At 51.9% G+C, this 27,812-nt stretch overlaps 2 protein-coding genes across 23 annotated transcripts in view; both read left to right on the forward strand.

Annotated features, from left to right (window-relative positions):
• Positions 1 to 8,461, forward strand: part of ARMH3 (armadillo like helical domain containing 3) — a 173,124-nt gene extending 164,663 nt beyond the window's left edge. For all 15 annotated transcript variants that reach the window (XR_011421657.1, XR_011421652.1, XR_011421658.1 and 12 more), the window contains 2 exons: positions 4,111 to 4,227; positions 6,738 to 8,461. Coding sequence is in view for 6 of the 15 variants with exons in the window: in XM_023640545.2 (XP_023496313.1) it covers positions 4,111 to 4,227; positions 6,738 to 6,830 (210 nt within the window). In the remaining 9 variants the exon portion in view is untranslated. The remainder of the gene's footprint in view (positions 1 to 4,110; positions 4,228 to 6,737) is intronic.
• Positions 8,462 to 9,961: 1,500 nt separating this feature from the next.
• On the forward strand, positions 9,962 to 27,586 carry KCNIP2 (potassium voltage-gated channel interacting protein 2). Of its 8 annotated transcripts, none has more exons than XM_023640575.2 (10): positions 9,962 to 10,527; positions 22,683 to 22,778; positions 23,640 to 23,693; positions 24,369 to 24,493; positions 24,867 to 24,936; positions 25,110 to 25,180; positions 25,320 to 25,427; positions 25,610 to 25,714; positions 25,852 to 25,914; positions 26,196 to 27,586. In XM_023640575.2, the coding sequence occupies exons 1-10, from the start codon at positions 10,455 to 10,457 to the stop codon at positions 26,241 to 26,243; spliced, it is 813 nt and encodes a 270-aa protein (XP_023496343.1). In that variant the 5' UTR covers positions 9,962 to 10,454; the 3' UTR covers positions 26,244 to 27,586. The 8 variants fall into 8 exon arrangements, with proteins under 8 accessions (XP_023496343.1, XP_001499426.2, XP_023496354.1 ...); XM_070222471.1 differs by having other exon boundaries at positions 10,128 to 10,527; positions 22,683 to 22,768; XM_023640586.2 differs by lacking the exon at positions 23,640 to 23,693 and having other exon boundaries at positions 10,121 to 10,527.
• Positions 27,587 to 27,812: the final 226 nt, after the last annotated feature.

Genomic DNA, 27,812 nt, shown 5'->3' on the forward strand with positions numbered 1-27,812 from the left:
CAATTTTTTAGGCACAGGGCAAAGCCCTCTGGCATCAAGATTGGATAGCCGTTGCAGGAACTTTTCCAGGTTGGTGATTCTCCTTTGCTGCTATCTTCAGGCTAGAAGTTATTTCCCATTTGAAAGGTTCTGCTAAAATAAAATGGAGTGCAGACTACTGGATAGTCTTTGGGGAATGCCTGTCGTGGGTACTAGGGAAAGGGAGTGTGTGTGTATATCTGAAACCTCATCAGCAATTTTGAACTAACTTTGTGCACAGGGATCTCTCATGTTCCTGATCCTGATGTGGCCAAAAGCCTCACAACCTGTATCATGCAAGGCCAGCCTCTGTGGGCATCTCTGCTCAGTTTTTCTTTAGTATAACCTGTATTCCTGGGGCCATTCCTGTGGCGTGGTGGTTAAGTTTGGTGCGTTCCATTTTGTTGGCCTGGGTTTGCGGGTTCAGAGCCCAGCTGTGGAGCCACACCACTCATCAGCCATTCTGTGGCAGCAACCCACATACAATGTGGAGGAAGATCGGCACAGATGTGAGCTCAGGGCTAATCTTCCTCAGCAGAAAAAAAAACCCCACCCAAAACCTGTATTCCCTTGCACTACCAAGATTGTTAAGGTTGGCAGTAGGTACTGGGCATTCTTTGACTTCTGGCTGATGCATTGCAGTTACACTCAGGACAGTGGGGTCATTTTGGGAAGCTGGCTTTCATACGAATCGAGAAATTAGGTTTCCTGTTCACCAGAATCTGCCATAGGCTCAATAAAGATGTACAAGGCCCTAACTCCTGGCTCATGGTTAGAACTATCTGGGGACAAGCAGAACTACCAGATGCCTTTTGTCACTAGAAGGAAGCTTTTATGATAAAATTAGTAACCATTTATTGACTGTTCATTATGTGCCAGACAGTGGACAGTCATCTCATTTCATCCTCACATCAACCTAATGAAGTGTTATCCCCATTTTACAGATAAGGAAACTGAGGCTCAAAGAGATTAAGTAATGTGTATAAGTTTACATAGCTAATTAGTGGTCTAGCTGGGACCGAAATTCGGTTCTCTCTGACCTAAAAGCCGATGTTAGGCCCTCCTTCTCTAGAGACCTCAGAGGAGGGGTTTAGGTCCTCCTCCCACCCCAATAGTTTTTTCTTCCCTCACCTGAGGCAACGTATTTATTAGGGCAACGAAGAGGGCATAGGATCTTTGAAGCTGAGACTATTTGTGTCTTCCACTAAAATCCAGAAGATGTTCCTTTGTAGTGAAGAATCATTTACGTACATAGAATATTTGGGATAGTTTGAAATAGATGGTACTTCCTGGGCTGTGAAGACCGTTACTCTTGAGTCCAAGGAGCTGTCTAGGTAGCTGTGTAGCCATTGAGATGATAATATTTTCATCAATTGTATGTTACTTTCAGCAACTCAAAACTTCTATTGCCTTATCATTTTAGGGAGGTGAGTTCAAGTTCCGTTTTATAGAGAGAAAGGCTGAGGCTCAAAGAGGTTGGGTTAGTAGGAGTGGGACTCCCAGTTTAGTTCTCTTTCTATCAGGCCCCTTGCCAAGAGCCAGGTTCCTGTCTACTGAGGGTCACAGGTGGGAGTGTAAGGACTCCTTAGAGCACATGTGGCTTGTAGGTGATTTACTGACTTCGGAGCTCCCTTGGGCTGAGGTGGTGGGCATGGTTCTAGGAAACCCTCAAGCCCAACAGCTGATGAAAGAAGGTGGGCTTGTGCTTGGGAGATAGACTGCTACCTGATGTATTAGGGAGGGATCTCAGCCTAGGACGTGCCTTTGGAGTTGCTAGGAATCCAGAGACTGAGGCTGCAAACTATGGTGAAACCTAAGGCCTTTAGGCACAAGGGCTCTGGGAGATTGCCCTCTGCCTACGTGCTGTCCTTGCCACCTCCCAGGCCAGTGATGAGTGTGAGGCCCAAATGGGACATGTTCCTAAAGTCTGAAGCTTCAGAAAGCAGCTTTTCCAGACTAGGAAAGTAGCCTCAGTGCTCTGAAATCTCAAAAGGGCTAGGACCCAGACCTGGGCTTAGAATGTTTTCTTCTTTTGGGATTTAAGAGAAATGATGAGGGCAGGAGATGGCAGAGGCTGGATGAACTGAAGGGAAACTTTCTACTGGGTAAAAGAGGAAGAAAGGTCCGGGGTGAGGAGAGCCGAGGTCATGCACTAAGTCCAGCCAGGCCTCTGGTTTCCTTCCAAGGAGCTCAGAGGCCTTCTCTGCTTTCACCTCCCTGCAAGAAACTGAACTAAGCTGTTCTGGCAGAAGCCAACTTTACTGGGAGAGGAAAAATCCCTGCTCTGAGTGAGATCCTAAACCTTCTACTCTGCTCTGGCAGGAGGAGAAAGCCCAGGTAGGTGATCAAGGCAGCTTGACCTAAGGCCTGAGACTCTCAGGATGTAGTCACTCTTGACATGCTGCACTTTTTTCTCAGAAATTGGCTTTAGCATGGTATTTGTCTTTTGGCACCTGACATCCTTCAGGGAAAGCTGAGGCCAGGTTGCCGAGTCATAGGCATTGGTGAGGCTGTCCAGCGTTCAGGGTTTGAGAAAGCATGTATTCTATTCTGCCTGGTTCCTGGGGGCTGGTTCCGTCTTGGAGGAATTTTGCCTTTTCCTGGGCTTGAGCCTTTCACTTCTGAGCCAGGACCTTGGCTGTGGATATTCTAGCCAGGAGCACAGCCCATGTGCATGAGAGGGCCAGATTACTTTGTGTGTGACTGCCGTTGCTGAGTACCAGTCCTCCTGCCGACAAATGGAATTAGAAGCCAAGGAGCCAGCCCATAACAGGGTCTGTAGGACATAGCCAGGCAAAGTGACCTTGAGGATGTCTGGAGGGAAGGAGTCTGAGCCTGGAGCTCGAGCTAGACCTTTGCGTTAGCTGTCCCTTCCCCCCATACTCAGAGACATGAGCCTTCCCTGTATTCTCCATCCATACTCTCTCCTCAGGAATTTTTAGTAGGCAGAAGTGTTTTTACCAAAAGACGTCGTCTTCCCTGGCACAAGACTGGATTGGTGAGAACAGCCCAGAGGCACCTTTGCACCCCTCAGGAGTCCGTTCTCAATCCCTCTGACCAGTCCTGACTGTAGTTTATTCCTTTCACCCATACCTTCTGTTAGAGCTAAGCTTCCCTCATCACTCACTCATTCAAGCTTCCTACTGAATTGGCAGCTCTCCATGACATCATAGACTTCCCTCCCAGACCAGATCAAGTTGTAGAACAGCTGTTATCCAGATTATCAGAGTGAACAGCCATTCCCTCTCCTAATCTCTCCTTTTTGCCCATCTCACTTCCTCTAACTTGATGTAGTGCCTCTTCCCCTAATTATCCTTGCCTTTGGTTCATGGTCTTATAAACTGAAGTCACATCAGGGCTGGCTATGGTAGTCCCTTCTTTTTGGAAACACAGAGATCCAAGGTTCCTAGAGTCAGTGGAAGTATGAATCCCCCCTCCCCCACCACAGAAAGTCAGAGGGAGGCATGGTTGGGGAGAGACCGGTCATCAGAACAAAAGATGAGGTTAGTTCTAGCCTAGTCTAGAAAGTGTCCCTTACACCCTAAGGCTGGGATGCCCAAAAGTTCGATCCAGGCAATGGATAGGAAGACTGAGTTGGCATTGAGAGATGAAAACAAGTGGCAGATGGTGCTGAGGAACATCCTGGGACTTAAAGAAATGTGGTTCCAAGAAAGGGAAAAGGAAGGAGACATTGGCAAAGTCTTACTCAGCAACTGTGACAACCTGGCCAGAGAAAGCTGCGGGATATGGCTGAGAACACATTTATGGTATCAGGATACTGGTGAGCTCTTATACTCACTGTTATGTCACCTCTTATGTTCTTTTACCATACCCAGAGTAAACAGCCTTGGTGGCCAGGCTGGACTGGTCAGGAAAAGTGGGGAATGGAAGAGATTAGAAAGTGGTCCCAGAAACCTAAGGAATTGCTCCCTGTGGCTAGGCTTTTTATGGGTGATAAGTAGTGAGCAAAGTCTCCTGGGGTGTGTTTCCCTGGACTGAATCCAGTTCAGTAGGGCAACAGGAGGGATGTGGGGGCCAAGTGACCTAAGGTTTGCATGGCCTAAGCCCTGCCTGGCCCTTGACCTCCCCCAGGTGCTGGAGGTAGTGCGAGCCAACTATGATACCCTCACACTGAAGCTGCAGGATGGCCTGGACCAGTATGAGCGCTATTCGGAGCAGCACAAGGAAGCTGCCTTCTTCAAAGAGCTGGTGAGTCTGCCCCATCTCCATCTCTGCCTGTGTTTCCTAGGGGCCTTCTCTAGCCTCTGGGTTCTGCTGTGCAGGTGGGCATCTAGGGAACTACTGCAGTTTGCCGAAGGCTGATGAAATGAGACTTGAGGAGTCTGCTGGGATTGGCTGTGCAACTTCTCTCCCAAAGCAGTGCAGGAGCAGCCAGTGAGAGAAGAAGATATTCCCCAGGGTACTGGTGCCAGGCTGGGAAGTGTGAGAAGCCTGAGGCAGCATTGCCCACCTCTTTTCTGCAGCCATGGAGACAGCCCTTTCACAGCTCCAGCTGGGCCTGGGGTTTGACGTGTGTTCCCAAGGGCAGCTCTGGCTCATTACTCCTTATCCTGTCCTCGGAGCAACTAATGAGAGTACAGTCATGCGTCGCTTAACAACAGGAATACATTCTGAGAAATGTGTCGTTCGGCGATTTCATCATTGTACAAACATAGAGTGTACTTATACAAACCTACGTGGTACAGCCTACTACACACCTAGGCTATTTGGTACTCACCATATGGGACCATTGTTGTATATGCAGTCCATCATTGACCGAAACGTTGTTATTTGGTGCATGACTGTAATTGATTCTCCTCCTTGTGTAGTCACTTCTTCCTAAATTCCTAACTGGCTCCTGGTCTGAATGCCCTCCCAGTCTAGTTCTCCAGTCTTCACTTCCTATCCCTGCTGTCACTTTTCAATCACTCAGCTTTCTACAGCCCCCACCCTTGGCCGCCTGCAGCCAGTGAGCATTTGCTCTGCCCCCTACTCCACCTCCAGGCCACATCTCCACAGAACTGGACTCTCCCTGTTGATGGTTCCCATCCTGCCCTGTGCTCAGAGCTGCTCAGGCAAAGCTCAGCCTCCCGGTAGTCCTGCCACTCTCCTTGCCTGGTTGTATGCCACCATCCTGGCTTCAGGCTGAGATCAGGACACACAGGCCTCTGTACCTACTGCCCACGTCCTCAGACCTCTCACTGCTGGGGCAGAACTTACATTAGCCCAGCTTCTACTTCCCCATGTGGAGTCGTAATGAAGGATTTAAATCATCTGTCTTTCGCTAAATACAGCCCAACTCTGACCCTGACATGAAATTCCTGGGATTTTGGACTTCCCCAGGGTGAGGAAGATGCTCTAGGGTGAGTTAGTTGGGAACAGGGAAGCCATTAGTGTAAGGAGACAGCAGAGTAGAATATTTTTATCGGGTGGTCGGCAAGTCTTTTAAGTAGATGTGGGGCAATTACTGGGGGCCAAGACTTAATAAAGAGAGTAAGTTATTGGAAGATGAAGAGGGTTGTGGAGGAGAGAATTAGAGGACCTCTGACTCGAGGCTGTCTGGCACTAGCCTCTGCCTTGCTCAGTTCTCCTTATATCTGTACCTCTGAAACAGGGGAGCAAAGAGGGTCTGGTCAGGTTTGGAGCTAATGAGCTTGAGCTGCCTGCTGTTTGCCATACTGCCCTTTTCTGCCTAGCGACTTCATTAAGTTTCCCATAGCAAAGCAGAAATTGAAGGAAAGCTCCCTGGACTGTGGGACCCAGGATAGATACACGTTATTTTTCTCATCCCTCCTCTTCTTTGTCTCTCTTACAACATTTACATCTATTTCTCATGAATGAATCTCCTTCCAGAATCTACTGGATTCCTCTTAGAACCCATTCAGAGTAGAGAGCTTGGCCCTCTGACCCCTTCTCCATAAGTCTTTTTCCCTGCTGACACAGGCAAGACTTCCTGCAAGGTTCTCAGTCTGTGGGTAGAAAGCATGTGAGGTGAGCAGTGGGGACACAAAAGAATATACCTGAGACTTTCCTCTAAATTGCGGAGGCATCTTTGTGGTATGGAAACAGTACTGGACTAGGAGTTACTAAACTTAGGTTTTGCCTGGGACTCACTAGCTGTGTGACCTGACCCTGGTCATTAGCCTCCTGGGACCATATTCCTGCCCTGTACGCCAGACAAGGGCTACATCTCTAAACGTTCTTTCCAACCCAAAAAAGTAGATAAATACAAAGGGAAAGTGAGGAGACTAGAAACACATCTAAAGAGAGGTAGCTCCAGAGCATGAGTCCTCTGGCTTCAGCTTCTCCTCCTCCACCAGACCACTGACCAGACCAGTCCCCTTTCTGCATGGCCGAGGCAAGGACAAAGACCTTACCTCAGCCCGCTTTCCCTGTCTGTGTTTACTTCTGCCTCTTCAGGTGCTCAGATGCAGATTCTTCAGAAATCAGGGGCTAAGTTATCTCTGATCACTTGATGGATAGCTCTTCTCAAATCCACTTTCTATCTCAGCCCCTCTTCTCTTTTTCCCACTATTTCAGAACTGTTTGCTTATTTGCCTGCAGGGATGATAGCTGTTAAGGGTTCATTTTCTAAGAGAGAAACTTCTAGCACTGCATCTTGGCCTTGTGCCTCAGGCACTGCCCTCTACTGTTTGTAACCAACTCTCTCTTGTTTTCTCTCTGCCTGTGCCCTCCCTCCTTCCTCCACCCTTTCCCAGGTTCGATCCATTAGCACCAATGTCCGGAGAAACCTGGCCTTCCACACACTCAGCCAGGAAGTCCTGCTCAAGGAGTTCTCCACTATCTCCTGAGGCCACACGTACCTGAGCAGCCACTGACTGCCCTTACTCATGAGGCTCCTGGGCTGGAGGGACAGGGAGGGGAGAGGGGCCTGTCCCCAAGGTTGGAGAAAAACAGATACCAAGTTCTCTCAGTGATGGCTGCACTTCAGTGGAACTTGGACAGCAGGGGCCAGGAAGGGCAAGCCAGGGATAATCTTATTTGGGGGGATGGGGATGGGTGGGCACAGGGAGAAGCCTTCAAGAAGGGGACTTCCAGGGTGGGCTCCCTGGACACCTCCTCACATTTCCAATTGAGGTTATAAGTTGTGGCTGCTGACTAATTTTCAGGAACTGTTGGGGCAAGCCTTAGGGTGATGCCAACACCCTGAGGGTCAATGGCTCTCCTAGGCTTCTGAAAACAGACTCGGATGTAGCTGGAGCCAATTCTGCTTCCTTTGGGCCTGGGACTGAGCTGGGCTTGAAGTGTCCCCTTGTCGTTAGGACCTTATCTCAGGCTTAGGGTAGGGTAGGAATGGGATACCTTTTTTCTATTTTCTAAATCCAGAGGTGACTTCTCTAGGAGACTGAAGATTAGAATCCACCCAATGCTCTGCTGTCCAGCTACCACTTTCTGGATTTGCTTCTTGGCACCAGGAGTACCTGTTAGCTTTCTCCTGCCTTCCAACCCATTGACTCGTCAGTACTTATAGAGTCACAACCTTAGCTTTTCATTTTCATTCTGGTTTAAATGGCTTTTGAGAGAGAGAGAGTGTGTGTGTGTGTGTGTGTGTGTGTGTGTGTGTGTGAAATAAACATTGACAGGTTTTCTGGAGCCCTCAGGTGCCTATTTTGCTGGTTCCCTTTCCAGCAGCTTCCCCACCTCCCCAGCCACCACCTCCTCTGGGAGCCTCTCCTGCCTGTGCTGAGCTCCCCTCCACGTGTTCCACCCCCTCACCCCGGCTGTTGTTTACATCCAGCCTGCCTGAGAATTTCCTCTGGGGTGGAATCTGTTCCTGCTGTGGTCTGGTGCCTGGGAGGGAGAGAACCTGCTGGAGGCAGGGTGCCCTCCATCTGAAAGAGGCCAGGTGAGCGTCATGGAGAGGCCGTTCTGTCTACCTATATTCTGGACGGAGACACAGGCAAGTCTCCTGACCTTTGGGAAGCTGGCCTGTGGTTCCTCCTCTGGACAGCCTCCATGGGACTACTGTAGGCTTTCCCAACCCAACAGCTGCCTCCTAAGTAGCTGCTGCTCTGAGATCCTCCCTTTCTAAAGCACTTTCTAAAGCCCTCAGGATGGCAGGGAGCAAGCAGCACAGGAAGAATCTGGGAGTAAGTGCAGGAATCCAGCAGTGAGAGCAGATCTGGAACCTCCCTGGCTGCTATCCACTTAGTTTCAAATCTCTTTGGGATACTTGCCCTCCTTGGGAACCAGAGTTCTGGCTCCAACATTGAGCAGATGTGCACTAGTTCCAGAGAATCCACTAACATGCTGCCATGTATAGATGTAGATTCTTAAGAAATCAGGGGCTGGGTCATCTCTGATCACTAGATGGATAGCTCAGCCTGGGGCATTTAGTGTTTTCCACAGTGATAAACCTCACAGGAACTGGAGCTGGAAGCTGGTGGCAAGTTGAAGTTATTAAAAATTGATTTGTATGGGACAGTCTTTTTAGTGTCTTTTTTTCCCCTCTTAATCACTGTTACCCAAGACTTTCTCAAAGACAGAGTTAAGGTAATTTCCTAGGTACTGGTCCTGTCTGGCTAGGGGACCCGTGCCTATCCTTATAGACTCTGCTCCTGACTCTCTTGGCCCTAGTGGAAACCACTTCCTCTCAGAGAGTTGTAGCCTCCCTTCCTTCTAGGTGAAAGGAGGGAGAAGAGAGTTTGCTTATCTCCAGACTTGGTGTTGAGGAGGCCAGCCAGGCCATCTGGGCCATTTCTGGATTCCTGCCAGCCTTTCCTATGAAACGAACAAGGGCAGGGCTAGGGCATGCGGCAATAAGTAAAGAACTCCCTGCCCTTCGTTTTAAAGGCCCATCTCTTGGCCCATTGACATATACCTATTCTAAGAACTCCAAACAGGAATCCCATCCTCTCCTAGAATTCAACCTCACAAGGAGCTGCCCGTTCTCTGTCCATGTCCCAGCATCTGTGCTAGGTCTGTGGAGGACCCTCTAGAGTCAGGGGAGAGCCAGGAATAGGGCATTGCTCCATAAGACAGTCCTTCAGCTGCTTGTACCCCTTTCATGCTTGAACTCCCACCACAATTCCTGCTGGGTTAATTGAATCAAGTCCTTGGGAAATTAAATGCAATTGAAGAGATTAAATATGCAGGTCAGTTTAGCTGGAGCTTTCAATCTCAGAGGAGCTGCTGGGCAGGCAGGATGACCTGGGACCTGCCACCATGCCTCCAGACCCACCAGTCATTGCTCACGTCCATTCTCATGGTGAGTGGGTGGGCTCTTGGGCTAGGAGCCCGGGAATCATCCTGAGGAAGGTTAGACAAGTAGACTCAGTCATTCAGTAGCCATTCCTGGGAGTCAGAGGTGGCTCAGCTCTATGCTAGCCCCTGGCTTCAGGAAAGGAGCTAATCTAAGAGAAGAGGGCCTCATAACAAGGACATGTCTTCCCCACTCTGTATCCTCACCTGGATGCTCAGATCTTCTGGAAAACAAGGGATCTAGGGCAGGGCAGGTGACAGAAGAGAGAAGGGCTGGACAGTTGAAAGAAAAAAACAAGGAACAAAAGAGCAAGAAAGTCTTAAGAAACAGACCTTGTTCACTTTCTTTTCCTTTTCTTCCCCGTTGGCCAATAGGGATCCTTAGATCAAGGAAGAAGTCACCCTGAGAGTGAATGGGACCCAGAGACAGGCCCTGGAGTGGGTGAGGGTGGGGGGTCCTTCTGAGAGAAGAGAAAATGATAGCCCTCTGGCCTGAGATGAGCCTGTATTAGAGGCTGAGTTGACCTTTATTCTGCATCCTCATTCCTCTTCAAGCAGGGTGGGCCCTGGCGGGGGCCACAGAGACAGATACATGAGAAGAGCACAACAGAGAAAATAGGGGCTGACCTGGAGACTCTCTGAACAGGGGACTCAGAGACATACCCGACCCGTGCTGACGGTGGGGGAAGGACTGCCTGAGAATTGGGGGCGGGGTTTCCTCACCGTAGGGCCTTCGGCTCCCTCTTCCACCCCTAAGACCCTTGGCTTCAGGTTTAGGGAGTAGTGTTTCTGGAGAGCCAGTCTCCCTTCCTGCACTTCCCAGCTCACCCTTTCACCGGGTGCCTCCCCCGAGCTGCAAAGAGGAGGGGGCGGGGGTAGGGGGAGCCAATCCCGGCAGCGCCAAAGGGGGGAGGCGCGGTGACAGCCTCGGGGAGGGGGCGGGAGGAGAAAGGCAGCTCGGCTCCGCTTTCAGCTCCGCTCTGCCTCCGGCTCTGCGCTCACCTACAGCCTAAACCTCCCGTTGCTGCCCCAGGACCCCCTGGTGGGCCCTAGACCCCGGCCTGGTCCCCAGACTCATCCCCAGTCCCGACTCTCCCGGCCCCCAGCCCTAGCAGCGTGCTACACCGCCAGGGGGCGCCGTGTGAGCGCCCTATCCCGGCCACCGGCGCCCCCTCCCACAGCCCAGGCGGGACGGGAGGGGGGCGCCTGGGGCCATGCGGGGCCAGGGCCGTAAGGAGAGTTTGTCCGATTCTCGGGACCTGGACGGATCCTATGACCAGCTTACGGGTGAGTCGGTGGCTCAGGAGTCGCAGGAGGGAGGGCAGATTCCCCCCCCACCCTCGCCCCTCCCAGACCCTTAACCCTCTCTAACTCCGGCCCGGCCCTTACCCGCACTCTACCCCATTTCCAGGCACCCTCCCCACTGTTCTGGGCGGAGGAGACTAGGGTTCAAAGCTTTAGGTCCCTCGGGGGTGGGGGGAGAGCAGGCCGGCAGGTGGGAGAGGCAGCAGGTGTGGGCGTGTGTGACACAAGGCTGGGAGAGTGTCTGAAGGAGGTGTTACGTGCGTGAGCGCCTGTCATTCCTTGTGTGTGTCTGTGTGTGTGTATGTGTGTGCACCTCCCACAGCTGATTGCAAAGTGCCCTAGGCTTGGTGACAGCCAGGGTGAATGTGATTGCGTGTGTGGCTATGCAATTGTATGATCTTGTCAGATGTTTGAGTGAGGTTATGTAGGACCCTGATTGTACTAATGAAGTTGTTTTAACCATGTGTCTCTGTTCTATATGCAACTCTGTGCTTTAAGTGTGTGATTCTGTATGAAGTGGCATATGACTACCAGAATGTGTCAGGGCTTCACTTTATGGTGATGTGTCTCTTTGTAACACTTTATTACTGTGAACCTCCTGGGACAGGCATTTGTTAAAGTGGGTTGTGTCGTTTTGTGATTGTGAGACTATGTGGGTTATACTGGCGTTTGATGCTGATTGTGTACTTTTGTGTGGTGATGTCTGCAGTGGGGCTCTGTGAGTGTTTATGACGCGTTTTACCCTTGCTGCCTCTCTGGCTTCCTGGTGCAGAAGGGGGTCATTAGTGCACACCGCTGCTTCCCCATGTTTTCTGCAAATAGCCCAGGTGGACCTAAGGAGGAACTCTAGTCTCCAGCTGCCCAGACTGGCTCCCAGGAGCAGCAGTTGGCCCCTGTGGGGAGGCTTTGGTTAGTGCTGGGTCAGCCCCCCCAAAAAGTACTCAGAGATCATTCTTACAATTGAAGCTCTTTCGGCCCCCAACAGCCCTCTCAGAACTTCACCCAAACCCAGAGAAAAACACCCTCTTGCCTCCCTTCCAGACCCAGATATAGAAGCTCTAGGCCTGGGAGGTACCATAGGGCCTCCCCAAACCACTTAGCTGCCCAGGCATCGTCTCTCTCCCACAGTAGGGAGGTATGTGAGACCAGTACATCTGTGCCTGTGCATATTTCTGGGTTTGGTAGGCAGATCCATGTGTTTGTGTGGGTGACTGTGTCACCTTGTGTACATTTCCATGTACGTGTGTGTTTCTGTCTCTCATTGTGCAGCCTGCTCAAGAACCTCAACAGAGAATGGGAGGAGGGAGACTGTCTCCCCTGTGTCTGAAATGAGCTGGGGAGGTGAAGGGAAGTTTTGATCCTCTTCTGTCTTGAGAGAAGTGAGGTTAAGAATTGGGGAGAGGGAGAGGACTAGGCTGTAATGCCTTGAGAAAGTGTCTCCCCCACTCATTGACCCTAGAGAGGTCATAGTCCCTATGCCGAGACCCGCAGAAGGGGGAGCCCTTCCACTCAGGCAGGCCCTAGATGTGTCTCAAAACTGGTTGGAATTCAAAGGTCCAGCTGTCTGGCTCTGCTTTGAACTCTGTTCTCACCAACTCAGGATTTTGAGAGTAGTAAGGGCCCCGGGGCCCTCATTAACACCACATTAGTTACTGTTTACTTCCTGCTTTAATTGATTCTTCCTTTAGTGGAATCATCCCCTCCCCACTTGGCTATTTGAATCAGATTGGATGAAGGTGGGGAAGCGCTCGTGTTGAAAGGTGCAGGAATGAAGTGTGAGTACCAGCTATGTATAACTTTTGCTCTCTGGGGCTCACTTGTCTCATCTGTAAAATGGGGAATACCACTGCCTGCCTCCCACGGGAAATAGGTCAAATCTTGACGAGCGTCAAGAATCGCGTTCCATATCATCAGCATCCTCGCTGTAGATAGCTCCACACACGACTAGGAAAGTAGAAATAGGGCTACCGGGAGCTCTCCTTTCCAAGGAGGTCTTACCTTACAGCGGGAGACAAATGGGGTTGGGACGCCGACGTTCAAGGCGCTGGATGATTTGAGACGCCTGAGCTGAAGCCTGAAGGGGAGTCGTTGTCCGCGGTGCTGAAGATCGCGCAGGGCGAAGGTGCAGCCGGGCCGTCCGAGTTCCCAGATTTCCTTTCCCGTGCAGGCGGGATTCCTTGGATCAGACTTGAGGGTAGTCTTTGGCTCCCGTCATCCTGGCCCATCAGGCTGACAGAGAGGGGGCCCTAAAGTCATACCTCAGGACATCCTGGGGGCCCTCGACCGCTTTCCTTCTCTACTCCCACCCCAGGCTCGAAACAAAACTGGGGAGACTTCTGGGGGAAAAAAATCCCAGCCCCGCCCTGCCTCTAACCCTTTCAGTCTTCCGAGCCGAGCAGGTCCGCTTGTTAGTGCGGGAGGGTGGGGAAAGGCAGCGATCAGCAGCGGTTCTGTCCTAGCCGGAAGTGAAGAAAGGACTGGAGATGAGAGAGTTGAGACCTGGCTGGCTAAGGCCTGAGCTTGGGTCCTTGGACCTGGGATCTCCGGAGTCCCGTCCCTCTGGCCATAGATATCGTTCCCCGGACAGGGGCGCCCCCGTGTGGTGTTAGAGGAGCCACGCTGCTGCTTCTGGCTTAGTGGAGCTGATTCCGAAAGGGAATGTCGCCAGATCAAGTGGTGAGATTTGCGTGGAGTTTGCAGTTGACTCTCGCCTCACCTATGTAGGATTTTTATCCAAAAATATGGAATCCCAGTCGGAGGAGTGGGACTATGTCTCCTGTAGGCTCTCCCAGCAGTTTGAAATCATTATTGGGTCCTGGAAGGGTTTACTTTGGGTATAATCCAGGAAAAAGGGGTCAGGGCCGGCACTGAGGGGGGTTTCTTCTTCCTCCTCTCCTGATGCATTTGACTGGCTGTCAGCGTATGATGGGAAAATGTGTGAACCTGCTGCACCAGGACAGAGGGACACAAAACAGTTATGAGAGAAGGGGATTCAGAGCCAGGAGACAGAGACCAGCAGGGGCACATCCCTGCTGCCTCCTCTTTGCCATCCTAATACACTGGCCAATTCTTCCTTCTCCCTCCTGCTCTCTCTCCCATTGGTCTAGGAAGTCTGAAAGTGTGGGAAGTTACCATGACAACTGTGTCCTCTTACCCTTTCGCATCTCCGTATCAAACTGAGAGGAGGAGGGGTGCGACAGGCAGAGAAGGGGGAGCTGAAGAGGGGCAGTAAAAGATAAGGTTTATTCCCCTTCCAGCTCCCTTTTCAAAATCCGTGGGTGCTCCATTCCCCGTCAGAAATCCAGAAAACATTTCCAGAGAAGGCTGTGAGTAGAGTCCGTCCCCCCGTTACCGCTGTCGCCACCTCGCACCAGCAGAGGAACTTTGGGGACGGGTGCTTCAGATGATGGGGACATGGTGAGTTCCCCTCATGTGGCCCGGAGAAGATAGGGAACGGAATGAGGCTCTCATGTCTTAAGATCCTCGTCTTGCCGGTCCGCCCCTCCGGCGCCGCCCACTCAGGGCCCACTAGGATGAGGGCGGAGACTGGACCGCCCAGGGCCTTGGGGGCGGAGCTTGGCTGCTGCGCTCTCTGCCGAACCATGAACCGATGCCCCCGCAGATGCCGGAGCCCGTTGGGGCAGGCAGCGCGATCCCTCTATCAGCTGGTGACTGGGTCACTGTCGCCAGGTATGAGGAAGGGAGAAGGGGGCTGGACCCCGCAAAAAATGAGTGAAATGGGATAGGTGGCTTACAGAGGTGGGGAGGGAAAGGGCCCCTCACAGAGATGGAGGGAGCATGATCCCTCAAAGAAAGGAGTTTAAAAGGCAAGACCCCTGACAGAAGTGGAGCTAGGGATAGGGTCCCATACAGAGAAGGTGGAGGAGATAGGGGGTCTTCAAAGAAGAAAGGAGAGGAGGCATCACGGTCCCTCACAAGGGTGGAGGAGGGGCCAGGGCTTTTCACTGAGGGCAGAGGAGGGGACCTCAAGCAGATGGATGTAAGGGGCAAGTCCCCTCACAAGGATAAAAGGAGGCAGCTTGCCGCAGAGCAGGGAAAAGGCACAGCCCTTTGCTGAATTGCTTAGTTTAATGGGATATTAAGATGACTGGGGTCAGTGTCCAGAAGGAAAAAATCCTGAGATAGGAACAGACCAACATGAACTCAGCTAGTGAGTTAGTGTATGAAGGGATGGATAGACTCGTGTGGCATAAGGATTGTATGTCACCGTTTTTTCTATCTCTGGGAACCTGTATTAAGGAGGTTGTGCATCATTGGGGTTGTGATCACTGGGGCTGTGCATCCCTGGGGTTGCATATCCTTGAGAGTGAGACTGCATGTACCTGGAATTCTATGCTTTAGAGTTGGGTTGGGGATTCCTGAGTTAGTTGTGTAGCTTTCACAAGGTTGTACCTTGGTGTGAGATTTGTGGGATTTATGACATGTGGATTGTGGGTATCATGTCATGGCACTGCTGAGATTTACACACACCTCCACTTGGGTTTCTTAAGACTGCCTTGGCAGGGCCCACAAAATCCAGTATCTCCTCCCCACTTGGCCTGGGGAGATGAAAACAACCTAGCCCGGTGGCATTCTGGGATCGGTAGTTCTCTGGTTCTCTCCATGGTATCCACTTGAGTCCCTAGAGTATAGGTAGGGCTCTCCTTGCCATGTGCTTCCCAGAAGTGGGGGAGATGGGGCTGAGCCAGAGCCATGCTTGGAAGTCTCTTGGGGAGCGTGCATCTCCCAAGCCCCCTGCTTGGGCCTGTCTCCAATGACAGATGACTGGAGCCAGGCAGGGCCAGCTCTCAATCATAGCAGGCATGACTTCCAGGCCCCAAAATAGCCCCAAGGCCTAGGGAGGTCATTAATCACCTGATGCAGCTGGGGGCTGCTATGTCTTTTGGCCTGGCTGGGGATGTAGTGGGGCTGGGGGACTGAGAGAAGAGCTCTGCGATCTTCACTGGCTGGAGTCTTCACTGGGGGAGCAAGTGCAGACAGGAAAGTGGGACAGTTGCATAGCGTGGGTCCCCCACCCGTAAGGCAGTATTACTCTAGGAGGTAAACGACTAGATGATAGGAATATTTCTGTGGTTAGATTTGAGGGACTGGAGAGGGCCCACTTAATGCTTCAAGATTCTTTTCTGTGAGCCCTCACTCTGCCTGAAGTGCTTCCATTAAGACTTCACTCCTTTGGGTGAAGAGCTAAGTCTCTGAAGGTTGAGGGTGGAGGTGAGAGAGGGAAGAGGAGAGTCCAGGGACAGGGCAACTGGGTGCAAAGTTGTCAGTCTTCCATCTGTGAATCACCAGCAGAGAGCAGGGAGATGTGCTGTGCTGCCTCTGTTGATCCACATAGTCTGGCATGGCATTCAAAGCTTCATGGAATCCGACCCTTTTTGGTCTTATCACTCATAGCTCCCCCAACATGAACTAAGCTATAGTCACCCAAGATTCCTTGATACTCCCACACAGATTGGAGAGACAGCCTGAGGGAGCTGGCAGATCATTGGTTTCGGTTCAAGTCTTGATCCATCCTTTATCATCTGTGTTATCTTGGGAAAATCACTTCTTTGAGCCTCAATTCCTTCATCTGCAAAATGGATTTACTACTTCTGACTCTGACCACATCACCTGTAAACACAGGAATAATAGACTCTCTCTCTTAGGTTTATTATGAGGACTAAGTGAAATAATATATGTAAAGTATTCAGGACACAAAATGTACTCAATAAATGTTGATCCCTTTGTTAAGGTGAGCTGTTGACATTTTAGCCATCTTTTAAGAACCACCTCAAAAAATACCCTCTCCAAATTTTTCCTGGCCTCCCAGTTAGAAAGCTTTTGCTATAGCTCATTTCATAGCTTGCCTAGAACAGTTTCTACCACGTAGTAGGCACACAACAAATATTTTTTGAATGAATAGATGCTTTATAGTTCTCTCAAAGGGCTGTCTCTGCCTGTCCAGTGGGAGCTAGAACCCTTTTGGTTCACCTTTGTTCCATAGGCATCAGCTCAGAGCCTGGGATTCAATTTGTGTACATCCAATTTTTTAACATCTTTGCTCTCTAGGAGCTTAGAATCTAGTTGAGAAAACAGGACCGATCCAGAAAGATCTGGGTTCAAATCTGCTTTATCTCCTCTTAGCTAGGTGACCTTAAGCAAGTCCCTTTACCTCTCTGGGCCTCGTTTACGTCATCAGTGAAATGGGCACAATACTGTTCACTCTGTTTACCTCATGGGGTTGACATGAGAAGCCATCAAGATAACAATGTGGAAATCCTTTGGGAATTGCTAAGAGCTTATAGAAATGTAAAGGGGGGAGTGTCCTGTGATTAATAATGGTAGCAAACACTTCAGCTGTTACTCTGTGCCAGGAGTCTTTCTAATAGCTTTCCGTGTATTAATTCATTTACTCCTCCCAACAACCATATGAAGTGGGAAACTGAGGCACACAGAGATTAAGAACTTGCCCAGTTAATTGCAAGTAGCAAAGCTGGGATTTGAACCCAGGAAGTCTGGCACCCTGGGTTACCTACTATGCTATGCTGCCTCCTTTTACTGTTCCCACTAATAACATTACAGAAATAGATGCTGAGTTTTGAGGGCCCAAGAATGAGTTCAGGAGAAATTCAGGAAGCTGGGAGCCCGCTGAGGGCTGGAGGCTTTGAAGGGAAGAGAATTTAAGCTGCCTCTAAAGGATAGGTAAGAAGTGTAGGATAGAAGGAGAGCAGAAGGGAAGGCATTCCAGGTAGAGGGAATAGCAGGAGCAAAGACACAGAGATAGCACCGAGTTTGGTGTGTTGAGGGACAGAGAGGAGGCCAAGCTAGCTGAAAAAAGGGGATCTGCTGATGAGGATAGAAGGAAGGGTATTAAATGCCGGGTGTGGAATTTGGACAGTGATAGATATTTGCTGGTTTCATCTGTAAATCTGTAACTTTTCTAAAGTGTGAGAAACCAAAAGCAGTCCCTGAGTTGACTTCTTCCTGGGGGAGGGTGGAGGGGCAAGCAGAGGACCATGCCTGCCTGAGGCATACCCTCATTCTGAGTCCTCCTTTCCACTCCTTCCTGGGATGCTGCAGGGTGGGAGGAGAGGAAAGGGGTAAGGTATGGTCTGAGATGGATGCCTGACCCCATGTGGTGGCCATGTAGAACTGCAGATGAGTGAACCTCAAATTGAAGCAGTAGGGACCAGCCACCACCCCGACCGTCAGCCCACAGAGACACATTTATCCCAGAGCTGGACAAAAGAGGAGGGATCCTTCTGGGTCAGTCCCCCTAAACTGGGCCTCCTGGGTGGGCAAGCTGTCTAAGAAGGGAGCCAATGTAGCGTGGTGGTTTAGAGCAAAGGCTCAGAGTCAGACTGGGTTAAAATTGAAGCTCTGACACTTAACTGATCTGGAAGATTTGCTTACTCTCCTTTTGCCTCTTATACCACCTATAATGTGGAGATAATAGTACCTCCTTCATAGGTTTATTGTGAAAAGTCAATGTAATAATGTCTGTAAGCACATAGCACATAGTGAGCGCTCAGTCAATGTTAGTCAGCTGTGGCAGTAACTCAGACTCTTCTGGCTCATTGGCTCTGCAGGCCTCTCCTCACCCCACTACACACTCACGCACTACCACCACCACCAGCAGCAGGAGCAGGGAAGATGGAGGAGGGGCTCCAGGAATGCTCTAGGGGCAGGGGACACCATCAGCATGGGGTGGGGGTGGCTCCCTTGGAGAGTTCAGATTTCCCTCCTACCCTGGGCTTCTCTACCAGCTCAATAATGGTTCCCAAGGAGCAGGCAGGGCTTTGATAGCTCCTGGGTAAGGCCCCAGCCAGGAGGAATGGAAGAGTATAGTCCCTTCTCTCCCAAGGATCTTGAGTCTCTTGGTCCCTAAGGCAGCCTCAGTAAGTCCCCTCCCCAGAGGGTCGTGATAAGGCTAAGCAGCCTTTTTCCTGCCCAGGCTATTGGACCTAATCCTCCTCCCTTGGGCCTCAGTTTCCCTGTCTGTGGCCTGTGGGAAGAGAGTGCTTCCTGCCTCACAGTCTCCATGGCAACCGCAATCAATATTGGTGGTGTCCTCCTGACTGAGAGAGGTCATTGCCTTCTCTCCCCTTATATTCTCATACAGTTCCGTGCAGATACAATTACACAAGCACTGTAGACCCATACTCCTAATTATAGGACACATTCATACTACCAATCTTCAGACCCACATCCCACAACCTTACTAAAACACAGACACCTCACATCCCATACACACTCAGAAATACTCTAATATACTCACACACATACCGTAGAAACCCAGGTCACATTTGCATATATACAAGGCACACACTTAGTAGACAGGTGCACAATCATGTAAACACACACACACACACTTAAGAGGAGATACACATACTCTTCATTCAGACCAACACAGGAATATACAGACAAGAAAATACCCAGACACCCATAACATATTCTGGCCCAAATATCTATTACGTGTACATGTGCAGCTCATTGTTTCTCACACACATACATGCTGCCCTTCCCTGCTTTTCCCTAAGCATAGCTCCTCCCTCTGCCCCCTCCCTTTGGCACAGAGCAGCCACAGAGTATCTGGGGGAACTGTCCTCAGGGACAAGCAGGTCACTGCTTCCCTCCTCTGGCCTGGCCTTGCCATATCCTTCATGCCAGAGGCTCCTGAGGAGATGCCAGTCCATAGGCTGAGGTGGCCCTCTTAAGAGGAAGAGGCTGTGGCTGGGAAGCTGTGGTTGGGAGGCGTGTGGGGCATAGGCGGGGTGAGGCGGGGGAGAGGGAGGAGATCCAGGGAGGGAGATGGGGAGGGACACTGCAGGCAGTCCTACTCAGGCTGGGGAGCCTGAGGGGGAGATGTTGTAAGGAGGGCGGGCCAGCGTGTCTGAGCCTCAGCAGGTGGAGCCATGCCCCAGGCCCACCATGAACCTGGAAGGGCTGGAGATGGTTGCTGTGCTCGTGGTCCTCGCTCTGTTTGTCAAGGTCCTGGAGCAGTTTGGCCTCTTTGAGCCTGTCTCCTTGGAAGGTAACTCAGCTGTCTAGGCATGTCTGGGCTGCTGGCGGAGGGACAGCTGGCTGTAGCCTTGGGGAGGGGGTTACTCTGATTTCATGACTGGAGGCGGGGGTGAGTAGGTTAGTGATTGGATAGGGCATCTGGGGGAGATGAGGAGGGCTGCCTGGGGAATAGGACATCTGGGAGAGGTAAAGAGGGGGACTCAAGGAGTGGATCTGGGGGAGGTAAGGAGGGAGTCTGGGAGAATGGGTGTCTGAGGGAGGTGAGGAGAGAGGGACAGGGTGTTTGGGGAGGTGATGAGGGGTACAGCATATGAAGACTGGGGTATGGAGATGAGGGGAATCTGGGGCACATGAGGAGAGCTCTAGAGACAGGCAGAGGTATCTGGGGTAGAGAAAGGAGGTTCCAGGGATCCTGAGATAACACCAGCCTTCTGGGGATTCACTTTTGGGGCCAAACAGCACCTCTGAAAATACGTATGACTCTCCACGCCTCTATCCTTGCAGGTGTAGGTTACAGAGTGTGTGTGTGGACTCAGTGTGTGAGAGATATGGGGGGTGTGACTGTGTGTCCATGTGTGTAAAAAGGACAATTTGTGTGACTATGTGAGACTGTGTATGTGACAGGGTGTGTGGCTTTCTGAGATGGTGGATATGACTGTGCCTGAGGGGTACAGGGTGTGTGGCTAAGCCTCTTTGGTTATTGGATTGCATTTGTGGCTATTCCCAGAGCTCCCTGAGGATATACCAGCTCCATACCCAAGGCTTGGAATGGGAGTGGGTTCTGGAGGGACACTAGTGGGAACACTGTGAATGAGACATTTATAGATCAGCTCTGGCATGAGGGTGAGGGTGGATCAGATCACGGATCCTGCTTCCCAAGCCCCCTTGCCTCTCCCAGTTCCTCTCAGGATCCAAAGGCAGAATGGTCTCCAAGGCCTAGATATTGGGAATGGGAAATCAATTCTCCACCCCACCCCAAAGTCAAGTGGGGAGAGTGATATTGGAGGTAGAGAGAGGAGCCCATTCTGCCTCCCCAGAGAGTTTCGACCTCTCTCCTCTCCACACAAAGAACTGTGCAGCTTCATAGCATGGCAACTATACCCAGTTTCACCAGAAACAGGAAAATGCAAGAACCAAGATAGGAGGGCTGCTGGGTAGACACCTGGGAGAACTGAAAAGATGTGAATGAAGTTGGGGACAAGAGGAAGTCCATGAATTGCCTACTCTAGGGTTCAGTAAGAGCAGAAAACTCCCAGCTCACCCTCCATCCTTTGCTGTACTTATTGAGGTGGGGTGAGGAGCAGGGTTGGTCCTAGATTAACTGGGGTTCATCCAGTCTTGAAAAGATGAAGTCAGTTGGGCTCTAACTTGCCGTCCCCTTTAGACTGGTGGGGAGAGGGGTCATCCAGAAAACCCAGGCGTCCTATAGGCTAAAGGCAGCCACTTTCACTTCCCACCTTCCAAGGAGCCTAGCGGAGACTGAGTCCTGGGTGCAGGCAGGGGACCAGATAAGGGGGGATATATAAGGAGGGGGAGGATGAGAGAGGTGAGGGAGCCGTCCTCTAGTCCGGCTACTACACCACTGGAGGCCCCAAGCTCAATCCGGCTTCGGGAAACCAAAGTCCAGGCTAATGGAGCCCTAGGCCGGGGGCCAGGCCACCATCGATCCACTGCCTCTCTCCCACCCCTCCCTAGCTCCTGTGGGGGAGGGGAGAGAGAGACCTATTGGAGGGGGAGAAGGCATTCACTGCAAGCAGTTACCTCCTGGGAGCACAGCCTTGTCTTAAGGGTGGAGCCTGGCTTGGGAGGGTGGCGCCTGCGTGGGAGCTGGGGTGCCGGAGTAACCTACAACCAAAGGAAGTTGAGCCCCTCCAGGAATGGACTGAGGCCAACTTCAGTGTGCCAGATCCAGTGGACTTTGGCCCTGGAGTCTGGAGGTATGTGCATCTGGGAGACAGACAGACACACCAAGGCAGAGGGTCTCCCTGGGATGCAATTAAAGCTGTGGGACATGTGTGTAAATAAGGGGACATGAGGTAAACTGTCATCAGTGGGCTCTGGCTAGTCTCACATTACACCAAAATACTCATCTTCGAGGTCTGTTGTTGCCTCAAAGTTTGCTATCATTTCACCTTCAAAGAGTAAGCCATACTGAAAGGGACTGGGAAGGGACATACTTTTAGGATGGGTAAGTTAGCTGATAAGGAACCTGGTTCCACTGGCAGGAAGATTCTAGGTGCCTTGGAATGAAGGGCTATAGGAGAGAAAGGTGAGTGTACCCAGGACGAATGAGGGTTCGGTGGGTGAGCTGTAGTCTTAGGTATCTGGGAGCCCTTGGCACCTGGGTCACAATATGATATGGGTGTGTGTCATGGTGACCTTGATATGTGTCATAATGTCATAAGGTCACAGAGTGTCATAGTGTCCTTAACACACTGTGCCATGATGTTCTAGGGTCATTGTGTGTTCTTGTGTGGTTTGATCATGCTGTATGAAAGATGGCCTGTATGGGTCCTCATATGTGTGTGTCATGTTTTTCCTAGGTCACACTTGTATATGTTTGTATTAAGGAGTACTAGGTCAAAGTGTGTGTGTGTGTGTCTCTGTGCATGTGTTGGAGCCTGCTTAATTAGGGCATTGGGTGTGAGTGAGTTATTGGGTATCAAGCTGTCACTGTATGGCATCCATTATTCTGTAATTTATCATTCTATGTGCACTATACACACCTGTCACTGTATGTGTGTGTGTGAGAGAGAGGTGTTCCTACCCAGGCAATCCTTGGGTTGGATATCACCCTCAGTGGTCAAGCCATAGCGCTGGAGCCAAGGGCACTGGTCAGCAGACACTAAGGCCAATGCCCCTCACCCCCCCGGCCGCCTGACTGTCCTCAGGCTGTGTCCCATTATACAAGGTGCTTGAGCCACCTCGGTGGACTTTCCAAACCTGTGAAACCCACTGGGGGTCCTCTAACCCTGCCACAGCTACTCTCACCAGTCCTCCCCCAACACCCACCCCCAGTCGGGGTCGAATTGTGATAGTAGGGGGAGGGGGGGACAGGGAATAGAGGAACTGTGGGGGTTAATGTGCCCTCCTGGGGTCTTCTTTCTCCCCAGGCCACCCACCAGGGCCCACTAAAAAAGCGCTGAAGCAGCGGTTCCTCAAGCTGCTGCCATGCTGCGGGCCCCAAGCCCTGCCCTCAGTCAGTGAAAGCAAGTGCCTCTCCTGTGCTTCTGGGGGCGGGGCCATATGTGTGGGGATGTGACCAGCGTGTGTGTGTGTGTGTGTGTGTGTGTGTGTGTGTGTGTGTGTGTGACCAATATGGCAAGGGTGGGGTGGGCGCTCGCTGACCCTAGTGTGAGGAAGTGGAATGCATGGGTCAGTTTTGGGGGCGGAGCTCGAGTGTCTATGGGCGCCATTCGTTGGCGAAATGGGCGGGATCCAGGTGTTTGGGCGTGGCCAGCGTGGCAGGGCCGTGGCCCGAGCCTTGCTGGTGTGGCAAACGTGACGGGGGCGGGGCCAGGCGACTGGGAAGGTCTGTAAGTGGCTGAGATGGGTTAGAGTCTGTGCCTCTGGCCACGCGCCCTGCCCCTGGGCATGTTTTGGGCCTCGAGATGTATGTCACCTGTGCCATGACTGGCGTGGAGAGGATGGAGACCGCCTTCTAGGTGCCGGTATACTTGGGTTTTTTAATCTCAGCCGGGTCCCCAGACTTCGTTTTGTCTCTAGGCTTCAGTTGGGCCTTGGCCACCTCATAGGATCATATTGCATTTTGCAAGCTATAAGGGCCCGTTTTGTAGTTATTTTTGAGAGTATCGTCATGGTTGATTTCGCTGGGTCCCACGTGGGGGTAGATTCCGGAAAAGGACAGGTGTGAGTCCCGCAAGCATGCGTGTGTGGGGTCCCTTTCATGTGTTTGTGCTCGTTCGTTACGTGTGCCTTTGCGCACGGGGCTGGGGTGTGTGCATTGTAACACGCAGGTCTGTGAGATTTGCTGTGAGTGTGAGGGGCGAGGTGTGTGTCTGCAGTTGGCCGGGTCTTCCGCTTTCTCGGTGACAGTTCCCTCCCTTCAGCATTAGCCGCCCCAGCCTCCCTCCGCCCCCACAGACCCCGCCCGCTGGACCCAGGTGACTTATTCTCCTGGTGGGGGCGGGGGCGGAGAGCTTCGGGATTTCGGGGTGGGGGCACTTGCCTGGGGAATGGATGTTGGGGCCTGGGGCGGGATTGAGATGGGGTCAGGGATGGGACCTTCACTAAGGCTTACGAGGGGTGGGGGCAGGGGTGGGATCTGGATGGGGCTTGCCTGGAGCTGGGTGGGGCATGGCTGGCATGGCTGGGATAGGCGGGACGGGCGGGACTTGGCTGGAGGGAAGGATCTGGGCGGGGCAAGGCCAACGCTGGGTGGATCTGAGTTGGTGTGGGAAGGCCTGGTCTGGGAATGCCGGGAGCTCCGACCCTCAGACGCCTCCTCTCAAACCCATTTTTCCTACTCCTCCCTTTCTGGGACGAATATGGGGCTGGAAGCCTTCCCCTCCAACCAGGGATCAAGGCCCAGGGGCCAGCGCCGAGTTGGACCCCTGGCTCTGGGGCCAGGCCTGGCCTTGGACGGGGCCCGCTGATAAACCTCAAAGCTGACCAGCGTTTTCTCTCCTAGCCTTGACGTCCTCGGCTTGGGGTCCAGGGAACTGTCAGGCTGGTCTCCAGCGTTGGAGATGGGGGGATGGATGGGTCGGTGATTTTGAACAGGGATCGTGGGGGCCGGGCCTGAGGCGCGGCTGTCCCCCCCCCACCGACCCCCACAGACAGTGTGGAGGATGAGTTTGAACTGTCCACCGTGTGTCACCGGCCTGAGGGCCTGGAGCAGCTGCAAGAGCAAACCAAGTTCACGCGCAAGGAGTTGCAGGTCCTGTACCGGGGCTTCAAGAACGTGAGTGCAAAGCGAGACCAAACAGGGCTAGGGGTGGGGCAGGAGGGGCGGGGCCTACCCAGGACTTCTCTGATAGGATGGCCTGGGTGCTTTGGGGACTGAGAGGGAAGAGGATGGGGAGGGAGAACCCCTTGCCCTCTAACGGGAGGTTCTGGTCGGTTTGAAAGGGGACGGAGCCTGTAGACTGGCCGGTTAGTTCTGTGTTTTTTGTTTGTGCACTGGGGAGAAGTCTTGCTTCCCATTAGAAGACCTCCATGGTGAGCCCGCTGAAGACATGAAAATTTTCCCTCTGGGAATCTCTGGGCATGGGGGGAGGGGGGTAATGAATGGAAGGAGATTTTGTCTGCCCTCAGTCTGCCCCCACCTTCCCCAGGAGTGTCCCAGCGGAATCGTCAATGAGGAGAACTTCAAGCAGATTTACTCCCAATTCTTTCCTCAAGGAGGTGAGAGGACAAGGCCGGAGAGGAAGCAGCTATCCATCTCTAGGCTGAGTGGGAAGAGGGTTCTGGAGGGACTGGAAATGCCAAGTGATAAGAAGGGTTTGGGGACCCCCATAGAGGTAGGAAGCCCTCCCGGGTCTGGAAGCCAAGCTTACTTAGCCACACTTATTCCACAGACTCCAGCACATATGCCACTTTTCTCTTCAATGCCTTTGACACCAACCATGATGGCTCGGTCAGTTTTGAGGTGAGCTGGAGGAGACGGGCCAGAGAGGCCTGTTTCCTGGGGCTTCAGGGTCAGGATCTACAGGCCAAACCCACAGAGGAGGTTGGGTGAAGGGTATCTGAAGACATGGTTACCCACCCCACCCCTGCCTCCTTCCCAGGACTTTGTGGCTGGTTTGTCAGTGATTCTTCGGGGAACCATAGACGACAGGCTGAACTGGGCCTTCAACCTGTATGACCTCAATAAGGATGGCTGCATCACCAAGGAGGTGCTGGGCAACTGAAGAGCTGGAGGGGCTGTATGTGTGGGGAGGTGCAAAGGGCCCATACTAGGGAAACGTGACCCACATATGCATCACCAGCAAGGGGTGAGCCTGCCCTAGGCCCTAGGCCTCCTGGTTTGGAGGCTAGAGGCTCTGAGGAGGGATTCTCTTCTCTCTCGGCCTAACAGGAAATGCTTGATATCATGAAATCCATCTATGACATGATGGGCAAGTATACATATCCTGCACTCCGAGAGGAGGCTCCAAGGGAACATGTGGAGAGCTTCTTCCAGGTGCCTGGGACTGGGTAGGCTGGAGGGTGCTGGAGTGAAGGGAAGGAGGTGAAGTCTCAGAAGGGAACTTACCCTAGTTCTGCCTGCCTCTCTCCTGCCATCCCTCCTGTTCTCCCTATCTGACTACATTTTTGCAGAAGATGGACAGGAACAAGGATGGCGTGGTGACCATTGAGGAATTCATTGAGTCTTGTCAAAAGGTACAGGTCCTCGCCCTTCATATTTCCCTGGTCTGGACTCAGGGCCTGATTCAGTGATGTAGGGGAATGCTCCTCTGGGCAAAGTACTATCTCCCTAACTCACCTCCACTCCAGAATTCTGTTCCTTCACAACTCGGGGAGGCTCTGGGTGTCTTCTTCCTCACTGTCTCTCTCTGTCTCTGAATGTCCCATTTCTGACTCAGTGTCCCTCTCCCTGTCTCTGACAAGCTCTTTTTCTTTCTCTTTCTCTCCAATCTGCCTCTCTCACACCATGGCTACAGGACGAGAACATCATGAGGTCCATGAAGCTCTTTGACAATGTCATCTAGCTCCCCAGGAGAGGGGATCAGTGATCCTGGGGGGACCATCCTATAGTCCTAGTGCAGGTGGACTGCACCCTTTTCTTCCCAGGTCTGTCCTCATCCTAGCCCTGCCCTGGGGGCTGTAGGAATCCAAGAGCCTGGGGATTCAGTGGTCCAGATCTGTGGAGCTGAAGGGGTCAGGGAATGGGGAGAGCATATCTGCGGGGTGTTCCCAGCTCCCAACAGCTCTTACTCCCTTTCTGCCTGACACTCAGTGTTGAGGGTGCCCCTGCTATAGAAGTTGAGTGGTTCTCCACCTTCCACCCCAACTCTAGAAACCACAACACTAGACAAAATGTCTCCTGCTATGGTGCTTCCCCATCCCTGATCTCATAAACATTTCCCCTAAGACTCCCTTCTCAGAGAGGCTGCTCTGTCCTTGGCACTGACTGGCCTTTCAGACCAGGGCCTTTGAGAGCCCTGTAGGAGGGGGACAAGAATGTAGAGGGAGAAATCCTGGGCCTGAGCCAGTGGTCCTAGGAGGTGGCTGGGGTAGAGAGCAGAAAGTCCTGGAGATTGTCAGTGAGAGCTCAGGCATGCCAGGCTGTGGAACTCTGAGCTCCATAGGTCTGCTGTCCCAAGCCATGAGGATATGAGTTTCCAGGTTCTTCAGAAAACCTTGTCTTCTTGGAAACACCACAGAAATTTTCCATACCATGTTCAGTATCCCAGGAGAGCCTGGGATCCTAATGTCTCACTCATCCCTGGAAATCCTTCCTCTCCTTCCTTCCTGTTTGTATGGTGGTGGTGGCAGCAGGGGAAATATGGGTGGGAGATGTCCTGGCTGATACCTGCCAAAGTTCCAGCCTACCCTCTCTGATGGCTACAATTTAAGTTTTCATTTGCCATTTCCTCTGGAGGCATAGAGTAAGTCAGGGACTATCCAGTGGATACCCTAGAAGGAGGGAGGCAGGCATAGCATCTGAACCCAGTGTGGGGGCATTCATTAGAATCTTTGATTTACCCAGGCTCTATTCCAAGCCCCCACATAACCTCCTCAGTTCCCACTTAGAGTCTCCTTTTGCTCTATTGAATCAACCCAGAGATGCCCCTGAGCACACCTAGAAGGCAGGGACCATAGGACCCAGGTCCCACCTCATTGTCAGCACCCCTACCATGCTGCCACCCCTTAATACACTTGCTTGTCCCATTTAGCTGACCCTCCCAGTCAGCCAGGATCTGAGGGGAAGGGCCCCCAGAGAACCCCTTTTCTCATCAGAACACTGTTGACTGCTTTGCATTTTTGGCTCCTCTGTATATTTTGTAAAATAAGAAATACACCAGATCCAATAAAACACAATGGCTATGCACAGGCTGTTGTCTCTGCCTTTTTGTCCCTCTCACCCCGTAACTCGTGCTCCTACAGCCTTTTAGATACCAAAGAAAGTGGCTCTCTTTTCCATAGCATGGTCAACCCTTGGCAGGGGACCGAGATAGAGGTTCTGGAAGGGTTGGAAACCTACCTGACCTCAGAGAGGCCCCCATGTGCATCTCCCTCTCATATCCTTAGAGGAGACAATGAAGAGACAGGATATT

Source organism: Equus caballus, chromosome 1, assembly GCF_041296265.1.
Source record: "Equus caballus isolate H_3958 breed thoroughbred chromosome 1, TB-T2T, whole genome shotgun sequence".
Lineage (NCBI taxonomy): Eukaryota > Metazoa > Chordata > Mammalia > Perissodactyla > Equidae > Equus > Equus caballus.